This window comes from Pleurodeles waltl, chromosome 9, assembly GCF_031143425.1.
Source record: "Pleurodeles waltl isolate 20211129_DDA chromosome 9, aPleWal1.hap1.20221129, whole genome shotgun sequence".
In the NCBI taxonomy this organism is placed as follows: domain Eukaryota; kingdom Metazoa; phylum Chordata; class Amphibia; order Caudata; family Salamandridae; genus Pleurodeles; species Pleurodeles waltl.
Window position 1 is genome coordinate 154,231,312 of NC_090448.1, and position 27,639 is coordinate 154,258,950.

Here is a 27,639-nt window from a genome sequence, read left to right on the forward strand (position 1 = left end):
TAGGGCCTTGTCGGAAAAACTATAATACGTGTTTGTTAATTTCTTTTTTTAACTTCATTGTTTTCAAAGTGGAACAAGAACAGATCCAGAAACACGTAGCCAGGCAACACGGCCATGATATATTAGGCTTCACATGTATAAATAACGATAATAAAAGAACCAGAAAAATGCTCAAATGGTGATAAAGGGCAATTCACATAATAAAAGGTTCACAGGTGGGGTTTTACACATTCACACGTAGTTGGCATAGCAGTAGAGAGCTAATATTAAGGCCCAATGTATGTGGCAATTTCACGCAGAAGCAACGGACACAATCCATGAAACACATTTTGCAGCAAGTCTATAGAAGATGCCAAAGGTGAAAGGGCATTTATTTATGGGACAGCCCATGGTACAAAAAAGGACAGGAACCACGTCTGATAATACTTCGGACAAACCATCAAAATATATTACATCTCGTATCTGGGCACCTTATTCAGCAGGGAAGTTCACCTAAATGAAAGCTACTCTTCCAATAAGGGAATAGTAAAGCCATATATTTTCTATACCTTTTAGGTATGCTCATATCCCAGAAAGGTTAACAAGTGTGCTAAACTGCAGATCTATTCCAATGATTTCCTTTGTCCCAAATGTTTGCATTCCCCACCCGAAAAGAAACACCACCAGCTGTAGAATTAAATTTTTCACTCATCCCTATAATTCTGTACAGCCTTCCTTGCACAATTTTGAACTCCCCAAGGTGTTTTTGAGAACACGTACCTGCAATTCTGGACTTTGACACATATATCTCCATTATGCCTACAAAACATTCTGGGGTCAGGTCGTCTGGCCCTGAATTGAGACCCCCCCCCCACACTCTGTGGGCTGACTAATGTACAGTTAACTACAGTGCTGAGTCCTGCCAAGTCCAAGCCACATGGTGCAGCAAATGGGAACCTGTGATACTGCCTCAAAACATCAAAACGTAGACTTATAAAAATAATTCTTTTCAATTATTAGTGCTGAAAATAAATACTTTGACAAACACTTCCCAAGGTAATTGTTTCCAAAATATACAAGGACAGTGTAAAAGGGGTGAAGGCTACAGTCTAGAAGGACCAAGGTTAAGGGATTAAGATGGGGGGTTAGGGATATAGGGTCTACGATATAGAGTTCAGGGCGTGTGTGTATGGTTAAGGGCTCCTGAATAGGGTTAGAGTGTGGTGTATATAAATTCAGGGTGTGGAGTTAGGGTTGACGGTATACAGTTAAGGTTGTGAGGAACAAAATATAGAATATGAGGTTAGGGATTATGGATATAGGTTTAAGGGTTAAACGCGTAGGATTAAGGGCATTTGATTAAAAGTATGGGGTAATGGTTAGGGGTTACGGTTAAGCGGTAGGCGTTTGAGATATAGGTGTGTTATAGGTAATGGGCTAATGGTTAGGGGTACAGGGCTAAAGGTATCGGCACAATGCATAGAAGTTGAAAGTATGGGGTTTAGATTAAGGGGACTCACTCAGGAGTTGAGGGTATGCAGTGTAGGGGTTAAGGATATAGGTGCATATTTACGAAGTTATAGATAAGTGTAAAGTTTTAAAGACACAGGATCAAAGGTAAAGAGCTGACCACTAGGATTACATTGGTTTAGTGTCACCATTGTAAATGTGTTTAAGGTGCACTGATCAATGTGAGTTATTTTCAGTCTATTGTCTCAAAATAAAAAAATAAAGAAATTATGCTTTCCACATTAACACTTCACTTGCCTGTGTGATCCCAGGTTAACTCCGTAAGTGTTATGGTGTATGTAGGGGTCTGGCTAGTGCTGTTGAACAGATTACTAGTATTGAGTGGGCAGTTATTGCAACTCTAACTACTCAAAAGCTTTCATACTGCAGTCTTCAAACTACAGGTAGCTTGTAACAGCAAGGTTAAATGATGTCATAGCAGTGCTTAACTTGTAAAATAAAAAAAATAAAAAAATTGCGGGGGCCCAACTTTTTGTTTAGTGTCCTAAAATAGGTGCCAGCTTGCTCCACCTGCAACCACCAGTTGCAACCACCAGCTCTAATTGAAAGCAGTGCCCCAGTGAGATAAACTTCAGAGAAAGAAAGTGTTACACAAGTTACTTCATACACAGTACTTGAAAAGCATACAGGAGACTGTCAATGTGAATGTGTTTGAGAAATTTGCCCAAAAGGAATTTCTGAAGCTGGATCTTTCACTGTGATCAAATACTCGTTAATGCATCTAGCAAGAGCTTACAAATCCAAGGTGTCTGCAAAGCAAAACAAATGTAAACTAAAGGAAGCTGATCCAAATTCTGAAAAATTCAATGAACCCCCTTGTGGCAATGATGAGGAAACTAACTGGCTTCATTCATACTTGGTGAACCTGCAAATCCTCAGAAAAGCTAACCGCGCAGGCAAGAAAACAAATAGATGGTGGTTAGTTGCGTTTCTAAGTGTAATCAGGCACTGACGGGGGACCACTTCCAGTTCATACGCCTCTGGTCTTTATATCTGAACTTTGGTAAAAGAAAACTGGCACCCATTCATGAGCAGGAATGCATCTGTGATACAAATACTAACAAGTTCTTGAGCAGCAATACATTTGTAAGCCAAACACTATTATGTTTTATCTTCTGGGTCACCTGGATCCACAGGTAACTGATGACAGCAAACTATATAGTAAAAGCTTGCAAGATAAGAATTATCTGGGAGGGAGTAGAAAACACATGCTGACTGAATGCATAATTTTCAGCATTTTTCTTTTAGAAGCAGGGATGTGGAATTCCTATCGCCCGACGCCCGGGACATCTGGTTTGGGGTCAAGGGCAACAAGTTTTTATGTTTACTTTGTCCTTGGGACAAGTAGGCCCAACCCCCTGCAGCACAAACCCTTTGGCTGCCTGTTTACAGAGAGTAGAACTCTCTGTAGTTGAGGTAATGTGTTTCCAAAAGATAATGCTGTTCGAACTTGTATTTATGGTTCATTATTTGAAAGCCTTCATTATTAGGGTGAGTGCTGTAAATAAATGTTTTAAGGTCACACTTCACTACTGACGTTGGTTCCAGTACAAAAAAAAAAAAAAAAAGTGTACACACATGTTTGAAAGGTTTAGACTAAGAGGCTAAGTATAATGCTCCCAGAATGCTCTCTGGTTATATGCAAATGAAGTGTCATTTAGTAAAATGTGTTGATGCATGCTAGTATTTCCCAAAAATATTTCTAATGGAAAATCAGTGTAACCATTTTCAACACGATTATGGGAAGCATGAAAATAAACAAACACTGACAAAGCCAACTGATCTGACATATTTTTATAAGTCTTTTAGTTTCATCAATCCGTGTCTTGTTTTGACATGGCTTTTGTAATACTTTATTGTTGTGGGAGCTACCAGCCCTCAACATTGTAACAAACACTGGCAAAACCCCCTAAAATGTTTTTGAACGCTAAAAGCACAAGTTGCCACCAGCGGCATAACAAAGGCCCCACAGCCGCCCTCCAGGTGGCCCCTTCAGCACAGCATCTGCTCTGAGTGAGTCTGGAGAGGGGGCTCCTCCATGTTCTTTGCAAAAGGGCACCCTCCAGTTTCGTTACGTCACTGATTGCCACTGTAGTTCCCGACACTGAACAAAACTACTTTGTGTGGCAATATGCTCCTTGTGGAAGAGCAGAATGCGATCACTCACAGTAAAGCCAGCCGAAAGAGAGAGAAATAGAAGTTTAATAAAAACAAAATGTCTTTGTTAACACCAGACCTAATTAGGGACCAAGACCCACATGTAGGTAGCTTTTTGCATGTCGCAAACAGCGACTTTCGCTGTTTGCGACGTGCAAAAAGCACATTGCGATGCTCAAGCCCAGTTTTGCGATTCAGTAACCTGGTTACCGAATCACTAAACGGGTTTGCGACTCGCAATTAGTAAGGGGTGTTCCCTTCCTAATTGCGACTCGCAGTGCAATGTAGGATTGTTTTGTGACCGCGAACGTGGGCGCAAACCAATCGCAGTTTGCACCCATTTCAAATGGGTGCTAACACTTTCGCAAAAGGGAAGGGATCCCCATGGGACCCCTTCCCCATTGTGAATGTCACTGCAAACATTTTCTCAGAGCAGGCAGTGGTCCTGTGGACCACTGCCTGCTCTGAAAAAGTTAAACGAAAACGTTTCATTTTTCGTTTTTGTTATGCATCTCGTTTTCCTTTAAGGAAAACGGGCTGCATTACAAAAAAAAAAAAACTGCTTTATTGAAAAGCAGTCACAGACATGGTGGTCTGCTGTCTCCAGCAGGCCACCATTCGCGAAGGGGTCGCAAATTGCGACCCACCTCATGATTATTCATGAGATGGGCATTTGTGAAGCCCTTGCGAATCACAGATGGTGTCAAGGACACCATCCTACATTCAGATTTGCGACTCGCAATTTGCAGGTCACAAATCTGAACCTACCTACATGTGGCCCCAAATTCTTAAAGAAAGTCACAAAAGTGCACCCATGGTATATGTCGTACCCCTGTAAAATATTTGTGAACTGTATTTTAGCATGGGTAAATACGATGTGTAGATTTGCTCAATCTATTGAGCATTTGCAAGTTCATTTTCCCTCCAGCCACTTTCTTCCCAACCATGGAAGAAGTTCTAATTCTGCCATTGTCAGGAGTAAATGTCCAACCTTTCTTATTATGGGAAAATATTAGAGAGAAGCTGGTAAAAATCTTTAAAACATGCAGGTTAGTAGGTTTGCAGACTCAAAGGCATTCCAGCCCTGGAACTATTGCTTACTGCTTCCTCCAGCCCCAGTATGCAGATCTGCAGAAAGGTGGCAAAATAAGGAAATTGCTACAGTAGGGATTGAAACTGCAAGTATTCAAGCCCTACTATGGTAGTAGCCCTGGCATAATCAGAGAGGCTATTAATTGCGGCCATAATTTGTCACCACACTACATGGCACCAAAGGGACAAGTAGATCTTTTTACAGGACAAGTAGATTTGAGAAGCAACCTGTCCCCTGGACAAGTAGATATTTTAATAAATTCCACACCCCTGTAGAAGTACGCAGTTCTGTATCAAGTCCAGAAAAATGCATCTGGGGGTATGTTCTCTGTTAGCTAAGGTACTATGCTGAAGTTAATCAATACTAAGTGTATTTTACATACATCACACATACCACTTTGGTCAACTGAGGAGTGTTTGCTTCTTTTATGGTTAACCATTATTTTCTCAAGCTGCTCTTTAATAATATTCCATTTCTGCTGTACATTCCAATGTTTGGCAACTTTAGAGCCATATTCTTTATATGGAGAAGTTGCTTTTGTTCTCAGAGAGAGCATTTCAGCTCAAACACCCAAATGATGTTGCTTTGCATGCGTTGCCTTGGATCCACCACAAACTCTTTGGTTCTCAAGTTGCCAATTTAAATCTTTTGGGAGGTCTCTTTATTCTCCACAAGACTTGTAGTGAGCCAACCTTTGTATCAGCTGCACTTCGATCCTGTTGCTAGTCAATGTAGGTCTTCAGAACCTTTCCTTAATATACAGATGCCTCAGAGTAATCAGTTTGTGTTAAAGGAGAAATGTATGGCTTGTATATTTCAGTATTTTTAACGATTTATTTTGGACAGAGAGGTTAAAGAGGAGGGGCACAGCAGCTTATGGAACTCCTTGAGAAACAGGGAAGGGGGGACAATAGGACGTTATTGGTCTGACTTATTTGACTGAAAAAATAATACATCATTTAGGAACTGTTCCTTTTAAGCTTTTATGATACTTAGAAGGATATGGTGATTAAGAGCGGTGAAGGCTGACTGTAGAAAAATCATGTTTTCAAAGTATTTACCTTACATTAGTTGATTTCCGGGACCATGCACAGCAGGTGTTTTTGCACTCTGGGCAATTCTGACCTCCGGAATAGGCCATAAGTGAGGTTTCCTTTCCTAAAATAGGTTAGCCATTTTGGCTATTTAACTGTCAAATTTTAAAATAGAACTGAAAATTGCAGACACATAGTTCAAGTGACTTAAAATTTCAATTCCCATATTTGAGATTGTAGCATAGCTTTTACAATTCAAATTAGACCAAACCCTATGCAACAGGCTGGGAGACAGCTATTTCACACCTCAGACTGGGCCTGGAAGTTGAAAGGAAACATGGAAACATGCCTGCAACTGGAATGCTCAACTTAACACTATGCAAGTTAACTTACTGTAGGAAGTTGGCTCTGTATGCACTATTTCAAAGTAAGGAATAGTATGCACAGAGTCCAAGGGTTCCCCTTAGAGGTAAGATAGTGGCAAAAAGAGATAATACTAATGCTCTATTTTGTGGTAGTGTGGTCGAACAGTAGGCTTATCAAAGGAGTAGTGTTAAGCATTTGTTGTACACACACAGGCAATAAATGAGGAACACACACTCAAAGACAATTCCAGGCCAATAGGTTTTTGTATAGAAAAAAATATTTTCTTAGTTTATTTTAAGAACCAAAGGTTCACATTTTACATGTAATACTTTAAATGAAAGGTATTGCAGGTAGGTACTTTAGGAACTTTGAATAATCAAAATAGCATATACACTTTTCACATAAATCACATATAGCTATTTTAAAACTAGACAGTGCAATTTTCACAGTTCCTGGGGGGAGTAAGAGTTTGTTAGTTCTTGCAGGTAAGTAAACCACCTACGGGGTTCAAGTTTGGGTCCAAGGTAGCCCACCGTTGGGGGTTCAGAGCAACCCCAAAGTTACCACACCAGCAGCTCAGGGCCGGTCAGGTGCAGAGGTCAAAGAGGTGCCCAAAACGCATAGGCATAGGAGAAGGGGGTGCCCGGGTTCCAGTCTGCCAGCAGGTAAGTACCCGCGTCTTCGGAGGGCAGACCAGGGGGGTTTTGTAGGGCACCGGGGGGGACACAAGTCAGCACAGAAAGTACACCCTCAGCAGCACGGGGCGGCCGGGTGCAGTGTGCAAACACGCATCGGATTTCCAATAGGTTTCAATGAGAGACCAAGGGATCTCTTCAGCGAAGCAGGCAGGCAAGGGGGGGGGGCTCCTCAGGGTAGCCACCACCTGGGCAAGGGAGAGGGCCTCCTGGGGGTCACTCCTTCAGTGGAGTTCCGATCTTTCAGGTCCTGGGGGCTGCGGGTGCAGAGTCTTTACCAGGCATCGGGATCTGGGAGTCAGGCAGTCGCGGTCAGGGGGAGCCTCGGGATTCCCTCTGCAGGCGTCGCTGTGGGGGCTGATGGGGGACAACTCTGGCTACTCACAGTCTCCGGGGAGTCCTCCCTGAAGTGTTGTTTCTCCACAAGTTGAGCCGGGGGCGTCGGGTGCAGAGTTGCAGGTCTCACGCTTCCGGCGGGAAACGCAGTTGTTTTAAAGTTGCTCCTTTGAAACAAAGTTGCAGTCCTGGATGAACAGAGCCGCTGTCCTCTGGAGTTTCTTGGTCCTTCTAGAGCAGGGCAGTCCTCTGAGGATTCAGAGGTCGCTGGTCCCTGGGGAGAGCGTCGCTGGAGCAGTGTCTTTAGAAGGGGGGGGGGGGGGGGGGAAAGACAGGCCGGTAGAGCGGAGGCCAAAGCAGTTGGTGTCTCCGTCTTCTCTGCAGGGTTTTTCAGCTTGGCAATCCTCTTCTTCTTAGGTTGCAGGAATCTGAGTTCCTAGGTTCAGGGGAGCACCTAAATACAGAATTTAGGGGTGTGTTTAGGTCTGGGAGGGCAGTAGCCAATGGCTACTAGCCCAGAGGGTGGCTACACTCTCTTTGTGCCTCCTCCCAAGGGGAGGAGGTCACATTCCTATCCCTATTGGGGGAATCCTCCATCTACAAGATGGAGGATTTCTAAAAGTCAGAGTCACCTCAGCTCAGGTTGCCTTAGGGGCTGTCCTGACTGGCCAGTGACTCCTCCTTGTTTTTCTCATTATCTCCTCCGGCCTTGCCACCAAAAGTGGGGCCGTGGCCGGAGGGGGCGGGCAACTCCACTAGCTGGAATGCCCTGGGGTGCTGTAACAAAGGGGGTGAGCCTTTGAGGCTCACCGCCAGGTGTTACAGTTCCTGCAAGGGGGAGGTGATAAGCATCTCCACCCAGTACAGGCTTTGTTACTAGCCACAGAGTGACAAAGGCACTCTCCCCATGTGGCCAGCAACATGTCTCGAGTGTGGCAGGCTGCTAAAACCAGTCAGCCTACACGGGTAGTTGGTTAAGGTTTCAGGGGGCACCCCTAAGGTGCCCTCTGGGGTGTATGTTACAATAAAATGTACACTGGCATCAGTGTGCATTTATTGTGCTGAGAAGTTTGATACCAAACTTCCCAGTTTTCAGTGTAGCCATTATGGTGCTGTGGAGCTCGTGTATGACAGACTCCCAGACCATATACTCTTATGGCTACCCTGCACTTACAATGTCTAAGGTTTTGCTTAGACACTGTAGGGGCACAGTGCTCATGCACTGGTGCCCTCACCTATGGTATAGTGCACCCTGCCTTAGGGCTGTAAGGCCTGCTAGAGAGGTGACTTATCTATACTGCATAGGCAGTGTGAGGTTGGCATGGCACCCTGAGGGGAGTGCCATGTCGACTTACTCATTTTGTCTTCACCAGCACACACAAGCTGGCAAGCAGTGTGTCTGTGCTGAGTGAGGGGTCCCCAGGGTGGCATAAGATATGCCGCAGCCCTTAGAGACCTTCCCTGGCATCAGGGCCCTTGGTACCAGGGGTACCAGTTACAAGGGACTTACCTGGATGCCAGGGTGTGCCAATTGTGGAAACAAAAGTACAGGTTAGGGAAAGAACACTGGTGCTGGGGCCTGGTTAGCAGGCCTCAGCACACTTTCAAATCAAAACTTAGGATCAGCAAAGGCAAAAAGTCAGGGGGTAACCATGCCAAGGAGGCATTTCCTTACAATTACTGTTAAAAGTTACATCTAGGTGCATAGCATAAAGTCAAGTGTGGATGCTTTCACAAGTGTATTCAGAGTAGTATTTAGTTCGGTCACAGCTGTGCAGAAAGGTAGAACAATGAGACAAGGCTGTAGTGTTGTACCACTGTAATCCAAGTGAGGAAGGTGTTTCAGGTTATGAATTACTTTTTAAGAGTTGACAGTAAGGAGCTGATTTACTTAGTGACAATGAACTCAACTTTGTTGAAGGAAGCTATGGGATGATTCCTTTAGGATGACAGCAAGGGTCTAGATCATCATCAATTCCTAACTAAGCAACAGTGAACCTTTGAATGGAACCAGTTCAAAGAAAAAACTTAGGCATCTGGGTTTTTGGTTGGATTTTAGCAGGGATACGGGGGGAGTGGGGACGTGGGGCGCAAACACACACACATACACCCATGTATTCACACACAAACCCATTAACAATACTCACAAATACCCATATGTACATTCACACACCAAACATTAAAAAAAAAACATAAAAGTTACCTTCACTGCAACTCTCTGGGAGGGAAGCCTAGAAGAGTCCAGGAGGGTTGGTTCGGCTGTCTCCAGTCACTGAATGACCTTAGATCAGCCAATGAGGGAAGACAGCAGTCTCTCACTCATCAGAGTGGGATGGGGTCAGTGAGACTGCTGAACGTACCCCCCCACCAATAGGAAAGTAGCCTATTTTTAGCATAGTTACCCCCCCAATGTTTGCCTGTTTGTCAGTGTGTTTAAATGTGTTCAACGGGATCCAGCTAAACAGGACCCCAGTGATTACGCTCTCTCCCTTCTAACTTGTTAACTTTCACCCCACATTTGGCATACTGGTGACCTCATGTAAGTCCCTGGAGTATGGTGCCCGGGCATTGGGGTAAAAAGGGGATCCCCCATGGGCTGCAGCATATATTATGCCACCCATGGGTAGCTCATGCAATGTGTTCTGCAGGCCTGCCACTGCATCCTGCATAAAAGGGGGCATGCACCATTTTCACTAAACGTCACCCCTATGGCAGGCCCTCCTAGCCCAGAGGGCATGGTGAAAGTACCTGTGAGTGAGGGCACCCCTGCACTAGCAGAGGTTTCCCCACGAACTCCAGTGCAATTTTCATGGACTTCGTGAGTGCAGGGATGCCAATTTATGCGTGTACTGGACATAGGTCACATGCTGCACTTCCGGAAAGGCTGTTTAGAAAATAAACAAATTGAAATGTTAAAAATAATATAATTTGGTGCAAAGGAGGGTGTGATTGCCAAGTCACCGCTGTTTCGACAACTTTCACAATTGATTTTCCAGGCAGTGGTCTCAGTCGCTGGTGTGGATGTTCGTGACCATCTCTTTTCAGATGTACAGGCTGCCTCAGTCCCATTGTGAGGGGCTCAATAGGTTCAAGAAACTGAAGACTCTCTGAACATACCAGATTCCTTGGGGCTGTATAAGGCAAGCTCAGCAACTGCAGGATAGGGAAGTCAGCAGACCACTGCCTAGCTTCAATGGCGTTGGGGGTCACTCGGGCTGTCTAGATCTTCAACAAGGAGATTCTACAACTACCTGTCAAGGGAATTTGATCATCAGGTTACGTTCACAATCGGGTCGGACAGAATAGAGTCAATCCCACCCCGATGCACTTTAAAATTCAATGGAGGAAGCCAATCAGGCAGGGATCACTTTCTTTCATCTGGATAGCTGAAGTCTCTGCATACATGCAGGGGCTCAGACTAAAACTTCTAGATGCAGTTATAGTGGGAATCAATTTGTTTCCTCTCCACAATGCTGATACAGAGGCAAAAGCAGGAAGAAGGTAAGGGCCAGGGGTTGAACCTTGGCGGGCTGCACTCATGCTCCAACTCCATTCTTACATCATGACAAATGTTCACAGACATCTACAAGAATCATACTTTAGGTATACTGCCGATGTCAGTGGTCCCTCAGCGCTACTCAAAAACATTAATGTTCACAAATATGCATAAAGCAACACTTGCATATGAACATTTACATTTCATTAATAAAAATGTATACATAAGCACAAATGACCCAGTAGCCTCAAGCCTTTGAACTTCAGTTTACACAGGGAGGCAGCTCCCCTGGGCACCCTAAAAACGGTATATAAAATGCCACCAGCAAGGGCTTCGATAAGCTCAGCTATCTCCCTCCGGACAAAAGTGGGGAGTTCACGGTGAGCTCCCCTTTAAGGGCTCACACAAAGAATGGCAATGAAGCACTTATTCTCCAAATTTGGGATTAGGTGATAATCCTTATGGATCAGGTGTCCACCCATTAAACTGCAGCCAGACAAAAAAAAAAAACTGTGGAACCTGACCGAGCGAGGTAAACCAATGAGGGGAATACCAGTGGCATAATATGTTGAGGACTTTTGTACATACAGTGTGGGAGTCAAATATGCCAGAATTATTCAATAGTTTTGCTTCAATTTTACCTAGACATCTCATCAGGAAAAAAAGACCTAGATTCTCTACTTCCCGACCACATTTGGCTAGAGAACACAAGAGTTTTTATAAAAATCCTTTTTTTGAGATCGATCGGAATTCTGATTCGGTAGCGTCGGAAGCCTTTATGGTCGCATTACGGGGTCAGGTTATTGCCTTTCAGGCCCATAAAAGCAGGGAACATCAAACCAAAGTTTGCACATTATAAGGAGCTTTGGACTGCGCTACAAATGCATATTTGGCTTCAGGGAAGGGGGACTCGTGGAGGAACAGCTCGAAATATCTAAGCAGGAGCTGCAGGATTTCTTCTTGACCAAAGAGATCAGTGGTCATCCAGCCTATCAACAAAAAAAAAAAAATACAAAGAAAGCCAACATACTGGTAAATAACTTTCATGCTCCACAAAACAGTGAAACACCATGCTGGAAATTAGGGGAATTGAGAACACCAATACCCAGACAGTGCTGGAAGAGAGTAGTGAGATTACTACGGTCTTTGTACATCACTAAATAAATTTCTATGAGACAAAAGATGTAGTTTTGAAAGTTACGTCTGACCAGTTTTTAACATCCTTAATCTACTGCAGGTAAAGAGGGAGCAAAGAGACAAAATAGCAGAGAATATACAGGTCTCAGACATGGCAAGTGCGCTTAAAAATATGCCCAATGCAAAAGCTTGTGGAAGTGATGGTATCCCCACTGAGGTCTAAAAACTGTCTTTACAGGGCTGCCTCCTTATTTAGCTGATTTGTTTAATCAATACAGAATTAGATTCAAGCATCCCTAAGTCATGTAAAGAATCAATTATAGACAGTTTCAAGAGAGAAGATAAATCTTTCACCTCTCAAAGACCCATTAGCTTACTGAATTCTGACTACAAGTTATTCATTAAAGTTTGGGCATCACATATAATTCCACTGTCCCAAAGCGAAATCCATAAGGATTCAAGAGGTTTCTTACAAAAAAAACAGAGATCTCTGCTAATACGCAATTTTTTAATACAAGAAATAGATTATTTTTCTAATAAGTAAGAAAAGGCAGCTATTTTAATGATGGATGTGAGGAAAGCCTTAATCTTGGTCAATTTGGAGGCTTTGTTTTTCAATTTAAGGAAATTCAGTTTTCCTGATCAATTTCTTATTATGTTAAAAAATCTTTATGACGAAGGAAAGCCAGAGTTATTGCCAATTGTAAAGAGGCAGGGGTGGTGGAAATCAATAGACGTATCAGCCAGGGATGCCCGATGACCCCATTACTTTTTACCTTATTTTTTTGATCCCCTAACAGGGAGGAGAGGAAATGAAGAACTAGTTGTCCCATCATTAGAGGGGATGTCAAAATTCAAGTTTTTTTTGCTGATTACATACTTTATTTAAAAGCTGATCAGGATAAAATTCAGGGGATGCTGAATCGGATTGCAGAATATACTGGGATCAGGGATTATAAGGTGAGTCAAACAAAAATGGAAATGTTATTGTTTAATTCCTCCTTTGTGGATCTACCCTGTGACTTACGGCCTTAGTATATACCCAAACATCCTATTAGATATTTAGCAATTTATGTTCCCATTGACTATTCTCAATTATTCCAATAAAATTACCGAACTACATTGTTTAAGGTGAAAGGTATATTGGATAGATTGGCCTCACTTCCTCTTTCTTTGATTTGCAAAATGACAATTCTCCCATTTGTAATACTTCATTTGGCAAATCTCTCAATCAAAATGAAAGCATCATAATTTAAATAACCAGATCAGCTTTTTAAGAAGTTCATATGGAATAATAAACAGTCAAGGATTTGATTAGTTTAATTTTGATGTCTTACAAGTAGATAAATTACAGGGAGGACACGCCTTACCCCACTGTCAGACTTCTTATCAAGTCGCCCTGCTGGACAATATAATTCAAATGCCAGTAGACACAGACGTGTTCAACACCTTTACTGTAACACGGATGGCTAATGAATCTCCAACAGATTTACCTATCTGTTTAAGAACAGCAAAGTTCCCCCTAAAAGAGTATAGAAGACTCTTCAGGCATTTGAGGACCATGTTAAGACTTTTTGTGGTATACTGCAGATTCCACAATGCAATGAGTTTACAGTGATTCAAGATTGTAGATTGTTTGGTCTTGCTTTACCTAAATCCATCTCGGAGGTTTGGAAGTTTAAAGGGTTCATAAGGTTGGGAGACTTGTATTTGCTGATGGGGGCATCTAAAATGAGAGGAGGTAACTCTACGTCTTGAGGAAGAAGCCCACCAGTTATTGTTTAGCTATAGGAGATGAGTAAGGAAGCAGATGCAGTGATTTGTCTACTTTATCAAGAGTAAATTAATAGGTGTAGTCAACTGGTACCGGGCATTGCTTAAAATATAGTCTAATTTAGTCCCTGAATTTCTGGATAGGATTTATAGTACAACCAGCTGTAAGATAACTCAGGAGGAATGGGAATATACTTCTGAGATGGAGCACAAATCTTTGCCAGCTGCAAATGATAAAAGAATGGTTTTCATGCCTAGGTGGTTGGCATATTATACCCCCCACACTATGCATAAGATGGTAGACACAATTCCTGGTCAATTATTCTGATCTCAGTCCAAAGTTCCGGGAGACTGGGTCCACATTTTTTTAGTTGCCCAATACTTACAAATTGTGGAGCACAATATTCTATGAAATAAGCAAGTGGGTCCAATTTTGAATACTGTCCAAGCCTAAGTTAGCTCTATTGTTCGCTCCATTTGGTGCAACTCATGCCGTCAGACACATTAATAAATATCTGCAATACTAGCGTTAATTGGCATATCAGTTGTTTGCAGTTTAATCCTGCAAAAACATAGAGGATGCTAGATAGTCCAAATATAGAACAGTGGAATGAGAAAATTAAGAAGATTAAATCATTTAAGGAAGCCTATACACGACATGTGGTGTGCCTCTGAAGGTTTTTAGCAGTTTGGACTACATTTGAATCATGTAAACTGGGCGATACGTGATAATTAGGATATGCTGCTTGGTTTAAAAGCAATACTTGAGGATATAGGGAACCTTTAGGTTAGTTTACAAGAAACCGTATTGATGAACTTTGAAAAACATCTAAGCTACAGCACGATGCACTTTATTGTTTAGGTTCTGTTAGAATGACGTTTTTTTTTTTTTTTTTTTTAGTACTGAAGCACTGTTTTGATTCTTTATTTGTATATTTGAAAGGGTATGCAAAGGGGTTCATATAGTTTATAATGTTTGCACTGGGAGCACTTTATTAGAGACAGTCAGCCTTCTCTCTATATTGGATCGTGTTTATATATATATATATATCTCGGATCACAGTATTTGAAGATTCATATATGTTTGGTTTAATGCATGTTATATGTTATTTAGGCCCTTCCTGCACTATTTGTAGTGTACTTTATGATGACAAGTGAACTTTGTTTCTGATCTAGTGAAGTTACTAGCTAGAATGCGTGAGCTTCTATTTGTAAATAGGCAAAGTCATGCAAGTGGTTTTATAAAGTTTGCAACAGGCACTGGAAGCACTTTAGTAGAGTGTAATGCATAATGTTTTGTACCTATGCACTTTCCATACTATCTTTGCTTTTGTCTCATCATGTGTTGTAGTATCCTTATCTCCAGAAGATATATGCACTAGCTATAACATAGTTCCATAGGTTTCTACAACTGAGTCATGCATTACAAATACACATTGCCACAGATACCGCCATACCTGAAATTAGCCCTCTGGAGGCCAAGGCACTGAAGGGGGTGTTGGGTGCGGGAGGGATCTCACAGGAATACTGTTCCCTTATATTGAACGCCTCTCCTTCACTCCAACCTCTACGGTCTCGCTGGGAGGCCTGGATTGGTCCAATAGATGATGAAGACTGGCGGAATGGACGATGGCATCGCATACTAGCACAGTCTCTGCCAGGTTTTACGCTTGGTGCTTTCACTTCACCTATCTAACACCCGAAAGGCTTCATCAAGATGGGTTATGATCTAACTCGCAGTGTAATAGATGTCCAATCTCACCAGCTGACTTTTTCCACGTAGCATGGTCCTGCCCTAGCATCATGAGATAATGGATGCAAATTCTGAATGAACTTTCCGGGGTGTTGGGTCTCGTCCTGGAGCCCTCACCACTGAATGGTACTGCTGGGTGTGATGGAAGGAGTCACGGGCACGCCAAACATTTATGGGTACTGCGTTACTTCTAGCAAAGAGAGACATAGCCATATGTTGGGTGACGAATGCCCGCCCTCGCTGCCCCACTGGAGACGGGGGACTGGTGTGCCCGATGGAAGAGGCCTGTGTATCAAGCGAGGGGCTGCCTGAAAAAGTACAATAAGGTGTGGGCTGGATGGTTAGGAGCTACACGATAATGACTAGCTTGTATATTTTGGGTTGTTGAAATGGCACTATGTTGTGATGTCACGAATTGCCTTCTCCTGTAATGTGACAAGTTGCTATGCACATAAATCAATAAAGTTGGTTGTCAAAAAAAAAAAAAAAAAAAAAGCATCCAGGTGTAAGCCAAGCAGCTGGAGCATGATAACCTCAGAGATGTCACAGAAGTAGACAACGGACCTAGAGACAAACTGAGTCTCGGAGTCAGGTTCCTGCATCCAGTGATTTACAATCCATACAAAAACTGTGTCAAACAGGAAGCTACCAGGGCCTCTGGCCAGGTTAGCAAATAGTAACTCTGACAACTAACAAAGACTGTAATTCAGTACTAAAACAGGAAAGCAGAGACAAATTCATATGCTCCAGACACTCAAATAGTGATGTCCCCACAATGTTCAATAGAAATGGAAACCGCCAGGCTCTATTTGTATAGAAATATATTTCTTTACTTTCCGAAATCACTTTGAGTCCTCTTCCAAATTGGATACTGTATTTGAAAGTCTAGGTTTAATGAAAATATTCCTTTAAAAGCAGAACACAACCCCTCATTCCATGATAGGATGGGGTCCTGATCTTTCAGTGGTCTGTCACATAGGATAATTCGTTCAGGTGAGGTATATTGTGCATAAACATTTGCCTCACCAGTTCCCTTCAATACAATTGTGGTGATGTTATTAGGAGGATAAAATAAGAATAGATAGTGCCACATAATCAACCTCATCCAGAACATAAGTAACTTGTTTTACCACATGCATTGTTTCCCTTCTCTGCCTTTTCAGTACTGATTCCAGAAATTAGGACGGTGCTGATAGACAGGTCACTTCTTTGTTGTCCCTACAACTGACACAGATAGGTAAAGAGTAGGGAACAGTTTAGGGAGGAATCATGCAGGTACTGATTGATGAAAGCCCAAAGATGTAGACACAAGTAATAAGGGACAGAAACATATCAGCCTTTTACTAAGAGATAAGGCGACATCATAATTTGTATGATGCACTGAACTCTCCCAACAACATTTTTAAATTTGTAAAGGGGCTCACCTTCAATAAAATGTTAAGTCTGACCCTTTCTTTATGAAATGTTAATCCTTCTAATGACCCTTCCGCCTTCAGACATCCAAAGGACACAATCATCCAATTAAAAGCTCAGGATGAGACCATCTAGCATCAGTTCCGCTGGTGAATTAGGACTGCCATGAAGAAGCATGCCACCTAGAATAAGTGAAGGGTTGTATCTTTTTTTAAAGTATATTTTCCATACATCTAAGCTTTTGAATGGAACATCAGATTTGGGGAGAACCGTAAGGGGTTTCCGAAACTAAATAAATATTTTTTCTTCACAAATAGATCCTGTCAGTCTAGTTTCATCAAAGATATCTATAAGCAGGGAGATTGTAGCGACCGTGGCTCTCTCGAAATCCTCCAACCCTGTGCTTCTTAACCTGGGGGTCCACAACTGCTTAGAACATAAAAATAACATTGACAGTGAAACTGGAGTCAAACAATTAAGTTAGTATTCTTAGACTGATTCATGGGAGCTGTGCAACTGCATAAAACAGAATTTATTATGGACGATGGGTGGCCTCAAATGAATTTAGGAAAGCCCAAACCTTCCCTTTATAATTAAAATGTTGATTTTGATTGATGAGTTTGTGAATTTAATAAAATATTTCATTTTTGTTTTTTAGGATTGCTTGTTTATGTACTTTTGAGTACTGTGTTGCAGGTCAAATCATAAAATGGCTTAGATTGTGGGCCCTGGCTTCCAGCAACAACTGAGTGGAAGTCCTCGGATTCTAACAATGGTTCAGTGAGTGGAGATCCATAGAGGGTAAAACGTTAAGAACCACTGCTCTAACTCATTGCCTTGTGCTGCAGCAGGCTATACCCCGAAGCACTTCAGGATTTGGAGGGACTGAGCAGATTATAGGAGGGATACAGTTAGAGCACTGCCCCAATAAGCATGGGCACAAACAGGTGAATTGGGGGACGGGATACGGCACACACAACAACATGGCTGAAAGAAACATGCCCTACTATACTGTTCTGCGGGGAAGTGGGGAGCGCCTTGCTATGAAGAGACAATGAACCAAGGGAGGGTTGATGTGTGATTCTGTGGTTATATCACTGATATTATTTGGTGCATTTCCTTGCTCCTGTGCTGCCAAAAAAAAATAACGTTTTTTTCTAAAAAAAAAAAAAAACATGTAAATGAGAAATGATAGACCAAAGGATGAAGATAGTTGATAGTAAGCCACTAAGTATAATACACACATAATTTTGCCAAAACAAAAACATCTTGGCTAACGTCAGACCTATAAAAATATAACAGGAGTCCAATTAAACTGTTTATTTCATGTTTTTGCTGCACATCTTATGATCTATTATATTCACAGATTGTGTTTGACCACTAGCTCGTGCTCCACCACCGATCAAAGCTGCTTTAACTGTTCTGTTTATCCTTGATGGACATTTCATGCCAGTTAGTAACAAGGACTGTCGGACAATCTTCAGACTTGCAAAGTCAGATACTGGGACTGCTTTGTGCCCCTTAAGTGCAACTTCTGCTTCATTTCTTCCACAATTGACCCTAAACAGGACACATCAAAGCCACCAATAGGTGGCACAATGGACAGCTAACTGTCCAGGTAGTGGAAGATCTGATTGGTTCAAAAGTGAAAGGAATCATGTTACATATTTTGATGTGGGGTGTCTCCTTCCCACAGACAGACCACGGAAAACAAAGTCACATGAACTATTACATACACAAAAGAAATACAGAACAAACGCATTAAGTAGTCAGCTCGGTTATCAGGAATAAGTGAGTCTTTGAGGAGATGCAGGAATCAAGATTACAAATACAATAACAAAGAATACTGAAATAGTTGATGTAATCATTGTTGGACTTGGCCATTTCTGGAGGGATACCCCCAAACGTTCTGCCTTCAGCCTCCTTTTTTCTGAACCCATGTTTGTTGGCTTTTAGGACTCTGCACAATTTACCACTGCTAACCAGTGCTAAAGTGCTTGTGCTCTCCCCTTTAAACAAGGTAAAAATTGACATATACCCAATTGGCATATTTGATTTGCTTCTACGTCCCCAGTAAAATGGTACTACGTGTACCCAGAGCCTGTAAATGAAATGACTGGGCCACACACCTAAGTAGCCTTTTAAACATGTCTTAAGCCTGCCATTGCAGCCTATGTGCGCAGTTTTAAACTACCATTTTGACCTAGCAAAGTAAACGTCTTGCCAGGACCAAACTTTCCTCTACAGGCCACCCACAGGGTAGGCCCTAAATAGCCCATAAGGCAGAGAGCAGTATATATAAAAGATTCAGCATGTACTTTTTAGATTTTACATATCCTGGTAGTGAAAAACTCTTAAATTTGTGTTTCACCACTGCAAGGCCTGCCTCTCCTATAGGATAACATTGGTTTGACATTTAACAAGTTCTGTTAATTGAGAGCTCACAGGAATGTCATGTTCTAGGTCTGAGAAATTGTAATTAAAAATCCTTCTTAATGGCAAAGTCAGATTTTAACTTACAATTTTGAAAATGACCCTTTTAGACAGTTGACATTTTCCTGCCCTAACTTTTTTGGGGTCTGCTGAAAGTTCCTGGGTCACATGGCAAGGTGTAGTTGTCAGTTGGACTTTTATTTTTTGTAATTTCTCCCGGACAGCCACACAACAGAGGGATTAGGTTTGCCTAAATGGGCCATCAGCTGGCAGGACGGGGGCGGAACTGGGCACGCCACATGCACATGAATCAGCTGTGCTCTACCTTCACACAAAGAACTTGTCACCACTGCATCATTTGCGGAGCCAAGAAAGGCAGGAAACTTTAAAGACATCAAAGGGAATTCTCTAGAGAAACTGCTAGTAGTTCAAAGTGGACACAAGTTATTGTCCACTTACCTACATGTGGACTTTTGAAAGCTAATAAAAGCTTATGTTACACATTTTAGACTGCATTTATGTTTTATTGGGCTGACATTACCTTCATATTCTTCACAATTTTTCATAGTGATGCATTTTACTTATTTTTCCTTAATCCTAAACTTTGTGCATTCTCCAATTCCTACTAATTGTATATGTTCTAAAATTCTTATACAACATTATTGTACTAACATATGGTACATTTCCCATGATGCATTGATCTATTGCTGAGTGTAACACTATGCCTCTTTCAAAAAAGATTCTCTGCTTCCTATAGATAATGTACCACAAATTCAAATGTTTCACTCTAAACATAGATCTAAGCCTTCAAAATAGAGAATCAAGGTGTTCAAAAACTTGCCCAGCATTCCAGAAAGATTAAAGATGACGCATGCTGACAAGCAGCAAAAAATAATTTCAGCATCATTTTATTAAATAAAAGTTTAAAGGAGTGGTTCTACAAATCACTTATTAAGAAATCACACTACTGTAGGGTTAATAAGGACTGGGTTACTCCATTCCCTTTAATCTCATACCAAAAGGTATCCATCCCAGTAGTTGACTTCTACCTCACATTGCGAAAATGATAATATCGGAAATGACACTAAGGCACAGCCTTTTTTTCCTTTTCAAAAAAAGGTAAATCATTTCTGCAGACATCAGTCTTTTAATGTTGCAACACATGCTGTCTTTTGTTGTGCTTCTGCCTAAGATTTCCAAAGTACTTGTACATGGTAGAGGGCAAAAGGCTGCTTAGTTGTGGCATACGGTTCTCAAGACTGTCCCTCGCCAATTACCACCATGGCAACATGATTAATTACTTAGAGGATTACATTACTATTACAAGTTTTGTTTACACTAACCTCCTTTTCCAAGAGTTCACTATGAATCAAGCTGGCTTTTTTGTAAGTGAAATTAGCCACAGAATTTGGCTCCAAATAGGATGAATGCAGAATTTTCAAAACGTCTTCAAATTCTCGAGATCCTGAAATAATTGGCTGGAAAAGGGCTGAAAGTGAAATAAAAATAATTATTATTAAGATCTTGAAGACAACATAACTGCATGTTTTAACATATGGGCACATTGCAGCTAATGAAACTCCACCACACTGCACGATGTAAAGAAGGGGGAAGGAGCAAAAAAAGACAAATGAAGAAAGCAGCTCTACTTTGGAGATGGCAGAGGGTTAAGCTGTATTGTATATTTCAGTGGTGGAGGAGGCTCTATGGGGTGAAATTATGATAGTTTAGGTAAGATCCCTGAAAGCCATTAATGAAGTGTGGTGGAAGTATGAAAGTGCTAAATATTAATTTTAGCAAACAAACTGAAGCACACGGCAATGTCTGAGGAAATCAACACAAAATATTACTAAACAATCTCAATACTACTTAAATCAAGGAACAATCTAGTAGGGCACTTCGCCATGCACAAGCACAATTCCTTGCAGGAAAAAGTAACAATTAGACCTATCAATTTGGTGACCAGATAAAAAGAAAATGGAAAAGAGGACAAAGTCTTGAGATTATCAAAACATGGCTAAATTGGTTATGCCGAACTTTGATCATAAATATTTTTACAAGCAAAACGTTATTGCAAAAGATCTGGCAGTGGCATTTGAACATAGAGATCTGTACTGTAACTGTTTTCTCTGGAATCCCTTACATAAACAATCATGTTTTTTTATAAAGCTTTCTATTCATATAAAATGTGTTGACCTATGAAACGGAAAAACAAAAAAATCAGGGATGGTCAAATAAATGGACAACAAATTTATTAGGATTCTCAAGACCATATCAAAAATTGTAAATAATAATTTCCCCAAGCCTTCAATTGCCACTGTGGACTAGGGACAGAAGGCATAATACAAGACAGAAGCACATCATATTCTAGTACAACATTTTATATTTGTTTCAAAGGAATAGAGCATATTATCTTACATGGCGGCATTGTAGTACAGCCAGCAAGTTACAATTCTTAAAAGTGTATATGTCTCAAGATGCATGTATATATGCAAAGAGAAAGTGGAGGACTGTTCACGGCTTGATCCCAAGAAAACAGTCAGCGCAAGTTTTTGGGGAGGTAACAGAAGGGAGAGTTGCTCAGTTCAAGAGAAAAGAACAGATTACAATGTTCACTTTATGAGGACTATCTGGTTAGGACTTTAGTCTACACAATCTACTGGACCAAGGAAGGCAAATAACAGCAATGCCAACTATAGCGCTGTTAGCCTAGCTAGTCGAAGACCAGAGGTTTAGCAAGTCATTGCTACTAAACTGCCATTTCAGAATTGGCACCTTCGATATAAATTACAGTACTTTAGAAAGTTTAAAGAATGTGTACAAATTTCAACAGTTATGGAAAGTTGCAATGTTTACAAAGAGAATTTAAAAGTCTGACCAACGGATGCTTTCATATCTCTTTGAAGTATATAGTAAGTTGAAATAAGACAATGTGGGGATACAACCTGTTAAAAAAGCTGAATTGTCAAAATGTGACCAGTGGCACTTGCTCAAAAATAAAGATGGGCATGAGACAGTCTCAACGTCTCATCCTTACCACAGGAATACATATGAGCTGCATGACTTATGTAAAATGTATAACCAGTGGGTTCCAAGGCATCATCAATCTGCTGAACACATGCTTCTGACAGTTGTCCAGGATCCAATTAAGAATACACAATCCTTTTTAAAGAAACCTATTGCAGATGCCAACAAGTTTATCACCAACTGTACCATGTCCAACCAACCAGATCAAAATCATGGAAAACAAGGTAGCCAGACCAAACACAAAAATATGGATAATTTACTATTTACTTTAAAACCAAGAGCCAGGCTTCGTACCCACCAATCAAACAGATTGCATTTGCCAACACTAGAAAGGACACTGAACAAGAAGCAGTCAGCAGTACTAATCGCTTTCTTCAGAAGTCCACAAAGGGTACTCCAAAGAAAAAAACATCTTTCACATTGGCTGAACTCCAGGAACAGCCCCAAAATGGATTTAACTCTTGAACGTTCACATTGTTGAGCCTCATCGCCATAGGTATCACTTCGCTTCAGGATGAAATAAAGACGCACATTGCTGAAATGAGCAAAAACTGATGCTCTAATGGTAGGCAACAGAGAAGAACAGACAGCTTTTCATATTGACATGCTCAATGGGGAAAGTGTAACCCCAGTACAAAACATCATAAATTCTGCCTTTCTCTTCACCTCTGAGCAATCCTACCAGCAGACCAGTCCTGTAAATAAGGGCTCAGTCTTTTATTATCAACCTACTCATATATGTAAATACTTTGCTCAAAAACCTATCCTAAACAAAGGAGACAACCCCAAATAATACAAAATCGAGCAGCAAGATAGTGATTCGAATTGGGGGAAAAGTGCAAATAACCTATGCTATGAAGGAACTTTCTTGGTCGTAAGTGGAACACTGAGAATCTCACAATGCACAAGGTCTTCTGCAAGCCCACACAACAATAAGTAAAGCACCAGATGCTGTAGATACAACTGCCAGCTTATATTTTCCAAACCAAGTTTAGACGTAATGGATATGATCAAAAATCCCTACAGTGCTCCTGAATATTCATCGCTTGACCAAGCAATAAACAAGCAAGTTATTCATTCTTCAAGGACCTAAAAATGCATCCTCTTCATGCAGGAATTCAGGATCTAGCAAGCCAGAGAAAAGGATTGCCACTCAGGAATACAATGTATAGCAACATTTATTCCCCAGTTTGGCTAATTGGGATCTTTCTGTCATACTCAATGAGGGCCTGAAATCATTCCCATGCTTTTTCCATGTACTGCAGCTTGTGAACCTAAAGCCCAACCCAGGAAGAGACTCTTCCTTCTTTGAGCTTCATCAACAGCAGAAGTGTTCTGTAAAAGTGACCATGTCAGCACATTACAAAACTCAAAAAACATGACCAATTCAAATACTACTGCTAAGATTAGTATTTTTACTGGTTATGTTATTGGATGATTATCACCTAGCCAGACTACTGACAAGATTAGCATTTTGATTGGCTGTGTTATCGGAAACCTGTATGAGATTACAAATTTCTGAATTACAATATACAAGTTGTAAAATCTGAATACTGATTTGCAATCACCCCCAAAACGTTTCAGGGTAAACAGAAATCGTCAATATATGGTCACTTGAAAGATGAAGACAAAAGTATGGGATTAGTTGTGAACAAAGAACCTGATTGATAAACTCCCAACAAATACAGATTTTAACTTCTACTTCAAAGAAGCAGTTACTCTATTCTTTCCACATGCATTTAATGTAGTCACCTTAAGAAATTAGTGACTAAAATTCAAGAAATTAAATAATTTACCTGTTAAGAATAGAAATTGTGTAATTCCGAGAGAATAAAGAATTTAAATTTGTCATGCTTTGAATGTTACCCCCATAAGGAATAAAATAGTAAATCAAAAGGCCTGAAACAACAACATCCAAAAAAGGATGTGCAGGAAAAAAGGAGAAAAAAAAAAAAATAAAAAAATAAGATCCTCCATTTATTGTCAAGGGTACCAAGCAACCTATCCAAAACAAAAAAACTACCAACAAAGCTAGGCAAGGAATATTTTCTTGCAAACAAATGGATCCTCCAAGGAAACAAAAATGGCCATGGGTGGAGGATGGTTAAAGAAGTCCTCCACACATGAAGAATACAAAGAGGAAAGGAAGGGAAGTGCATAAAAAGACTATGGCTCACTTAGTCAGGAAACTTAGAAACATCTGCTACCATGAGGAGAAATTCCATCATGAGGCGCAATCTATAGATCAGCCAAGTTCTTCATCACTCAATGGCCTTTCCAAACTAATCACTAAGAACTGTACAGAAAAATGGAATGGGAGGACATACCCTTGCTGACTATATATAAACTACCTTCTTTCCTTTTGCTGGACGTACCCACATTAGTCTAGATCCGAAGAAAGTCATACATCTCAACAGCTAATCGTTTGAAGCTACAAATTAACAGCCACACACCATTACATACCAAGAGATTGATACAACTGAAAATGATAAGTCAATGACTAACTTAGTGGACTTTGATCAACGTTTGACACAGTAAACCATTCATGTGGATCAACTCACTCCTTCATTCTAGCCCAGCATAGTTGCCTAATCCTTGACTAGATTATCAACATCTGTCCAACCTATGTTCAGTCATTAACCATCCCAATAATTAACACAAAGGAATTATTTATGGCCTTAACAGAGGCTTTTATATAAACAAGTCGGCAAACAAGAAAGTTGCTCAAACAGCACTACACGAGATGAAAAATCTTCCAACCTTTGGTCCTCCACCACCTACACAGCACTTGGCCCTTTCCTGGCCTTAGGCACCTGAAAAACTTAACAACCAGGGTCATATGCCAAGTGCTATCTCTGACCGTCTGGCAACAGTCGCCAAGAGACACCCCTCTCCCAAACACACAAAGCTTCACAGAAGGGACAATAACTTTACCACTTCTTTCACAGCCTCTTGCATGTACGCACTCTCTTAAAGCAAAGTCTGTCATCAAGAATCAAGTGTTATCGCAGGAAACTCCTCACTGCCTCTTGTTATTCACCAAGAGATTCTTTATAGGCACATCCATGATAGTGGATCCCTGAACTGATAAAGTCTTAAAAAGATCCAATGCACAGTAATAATTGATATGAGTAATATGGAACTCAAAGATTATTTCCATCTGCCTACATCTCTGAACAATGACGACCATAGCAACAAATAAATATCAACCCAACTATTACAGATTCTGACTAGCTAAATTCTATAGAGGGAGAGCCAAGCATGAAGTTTAAAGCGGCAACCAAACAAGTGTCAATCCTCCCAATGGAAACTGAAAAAATAAAAACAGATGCCTAGCCATAGAATACCCGCTATTACTTACTCACTCAAAAAGTAAAGTTCCATTTCCCTAGATAACCTATTTCCCTATCCTCAGGCCACACAAACACAAGTCCATCAACATAAGTAAAATAGCTAGTTTACAACAAGGCTCAGCCTTACAAAATGTAAAGACGGCTAAAATCCCAAGCACCCAATAACTACAGCATGGGCCAAAAACAGTCCAGGGATTCCAACCAAGGACACATCCTGCAAGGACACAAGCATGCAAGAAGAATGCAGAAAAAAATCAATGAAAGCATTGTTCTGATCTACAATGAACACACTGCACCAAAATCACTAGAGAATGATGTGAAAACCGAATATCCTTTTTCTACAACAAAGTCCTGGTTATCTGTTAACGCCCATAGCCACATGACTGCAGTGGAACAGATGTGACAGTTATAGTGGATATTCAACACAAAAAAATAATCCACATTTACAGTGTGCAACTCATAGCTTTTCAACTGAGGCATTTCCATTTTTGCTCATATAACCTGGTGAATGACTCCCTATTTACACACATCACCTTCAAACACTGTGCTGGTCATGAAAGGTTTCCAGCATTCGTTAAACCTTTTTGGTCCCTCTTCTGACCAACAATGCAAATAAAAACAAATAAACCTATGATCACTGTCAGACAGTATCTGTAGACCGTGAATTACAGTTACATCTTTTCATTTTACTAGTCCACTTAGCGGCTTTTGGTACTAATCACAAAATATCGGTCATTCACCTGGCTGTGCCTGCTGATATTTTTAGGAACTATCTTTCCCGGTTTAAATGTCCCAAAAAAGCCACACTGCAGTAGTGAGACAAGTTATTTCTTATCCGAAATTGACAGCATAAACTGCTCCGGTCTCAAAAATGTATTATAACAACTGTATTCACCATTCCAAGAGGGCAACCACCACCTAAGCCAACTTCAAAATGGCATAAGAACTGCACTCTATAGAAAAGGCAGGCTTTTTGTCCCTCTTCTCAAAATGTTTCACTGACTTCAGTGTCATAAGGACCTACTCTCTCGTAGATCTGTTGGATCATCTATAGTCCCATTGATCAACATCATGAGAGAAGTATACACTGGCTATCACCTTTGTGGGCAACACCTGCTTCACCTTCAAAATGGAGAAACAGCTAGCACTACTTCAAGTTAAACAATATTCTTTCTTCTCAAAGCACTGCTATAAAATTGCATTATCCCACATGGGAAAACCATCTCATATCTATTTTCAGAGGCCCCGCTAACTTGATTATAGAAGCTCACATCCGCTGACATATGCATTGTGCAAATGCAACCCAGATCAATCCCAACACTAGAAAAATTGGGTAACACCATTGAAAGACAAACTACCTGCCAAAAGTGCAGTGTCTGATGAAGCCCACCGTGCGCTCCGGGCTCCATTGTACAAAGACTGATACTGCTTATGGCCACAGTGGAATGCATAGCCTTCCATTTAATCGGGCCCAAATTGAAAAAAGATCCTGCTACACACTATCCTGGCCACATAAAGAGATAATATTTTCCTGGACCTATGTTTGCCCATTCGAGAACACTTCAAATTGTAAAAATTCCTTCATGAAACTACAGGATGTTCAACGTTTGCACTTAAAAAAAAATAAAAAAAAATAACACACATCTGAACTGCAACAATTTGCGTCATATCAAAAAGCGTGATACTTCCAATAAAGAATACTGCGTTTTCCCATGGGTAAACCAAAAATGAGACGATAACAAGCCCTCTTGCAAAACATACTGTGTATACCATTGCCCTACTACAGAATTACAGATAACCCACTTAACTGAAAGTTCCATATCCGGACAAACTGCTTCCTGTAAGAACATGCTTGTTGGTGTAGTTTTTGTAACACCATATCAAGCAGACAAAGAATATATCTGCATGTTCCAAAGAAGTGCAGAGCTCTTCTTTCTACACTTTAACTATTATCTGAATTATATAAAGTCCAATAAGTAAATATCTCCAAAATGTATTGTTAATTTTTGGAGTCGCCAGGTCGCAGCCTAAATCCTTCCACTGAGTGCTTGGTTCTATCAACCA

The 27,639-nt window shown here is 40.9% G+C and overlaps 1 protein-coding gene across 2 annotated transcripts in view; it reads right to left on the reverse strand.

Annotated features, from left to right (window-relative positions):
* TASOR (transcription activation suppressor) overlaps window positions 1–27,639 on the reverse strand; it is a 773,668-nt gene that overhangs the window by 743,435 nt on the left and 2,594 nt on the right. For both annotated transcript variants that reach the window (XM_069206460.1, XM_069206459.1), the window contains exon 2: window positions 20,539–20,684. In XM_069206460.1, the coding sequence (XP_069062561.1) occupies window positions 20,539–20,684 (146 nt within the window). The remainder of the gene's footprint in view (window positions 1–20,538; window positions 20,685–27,639) is intronic.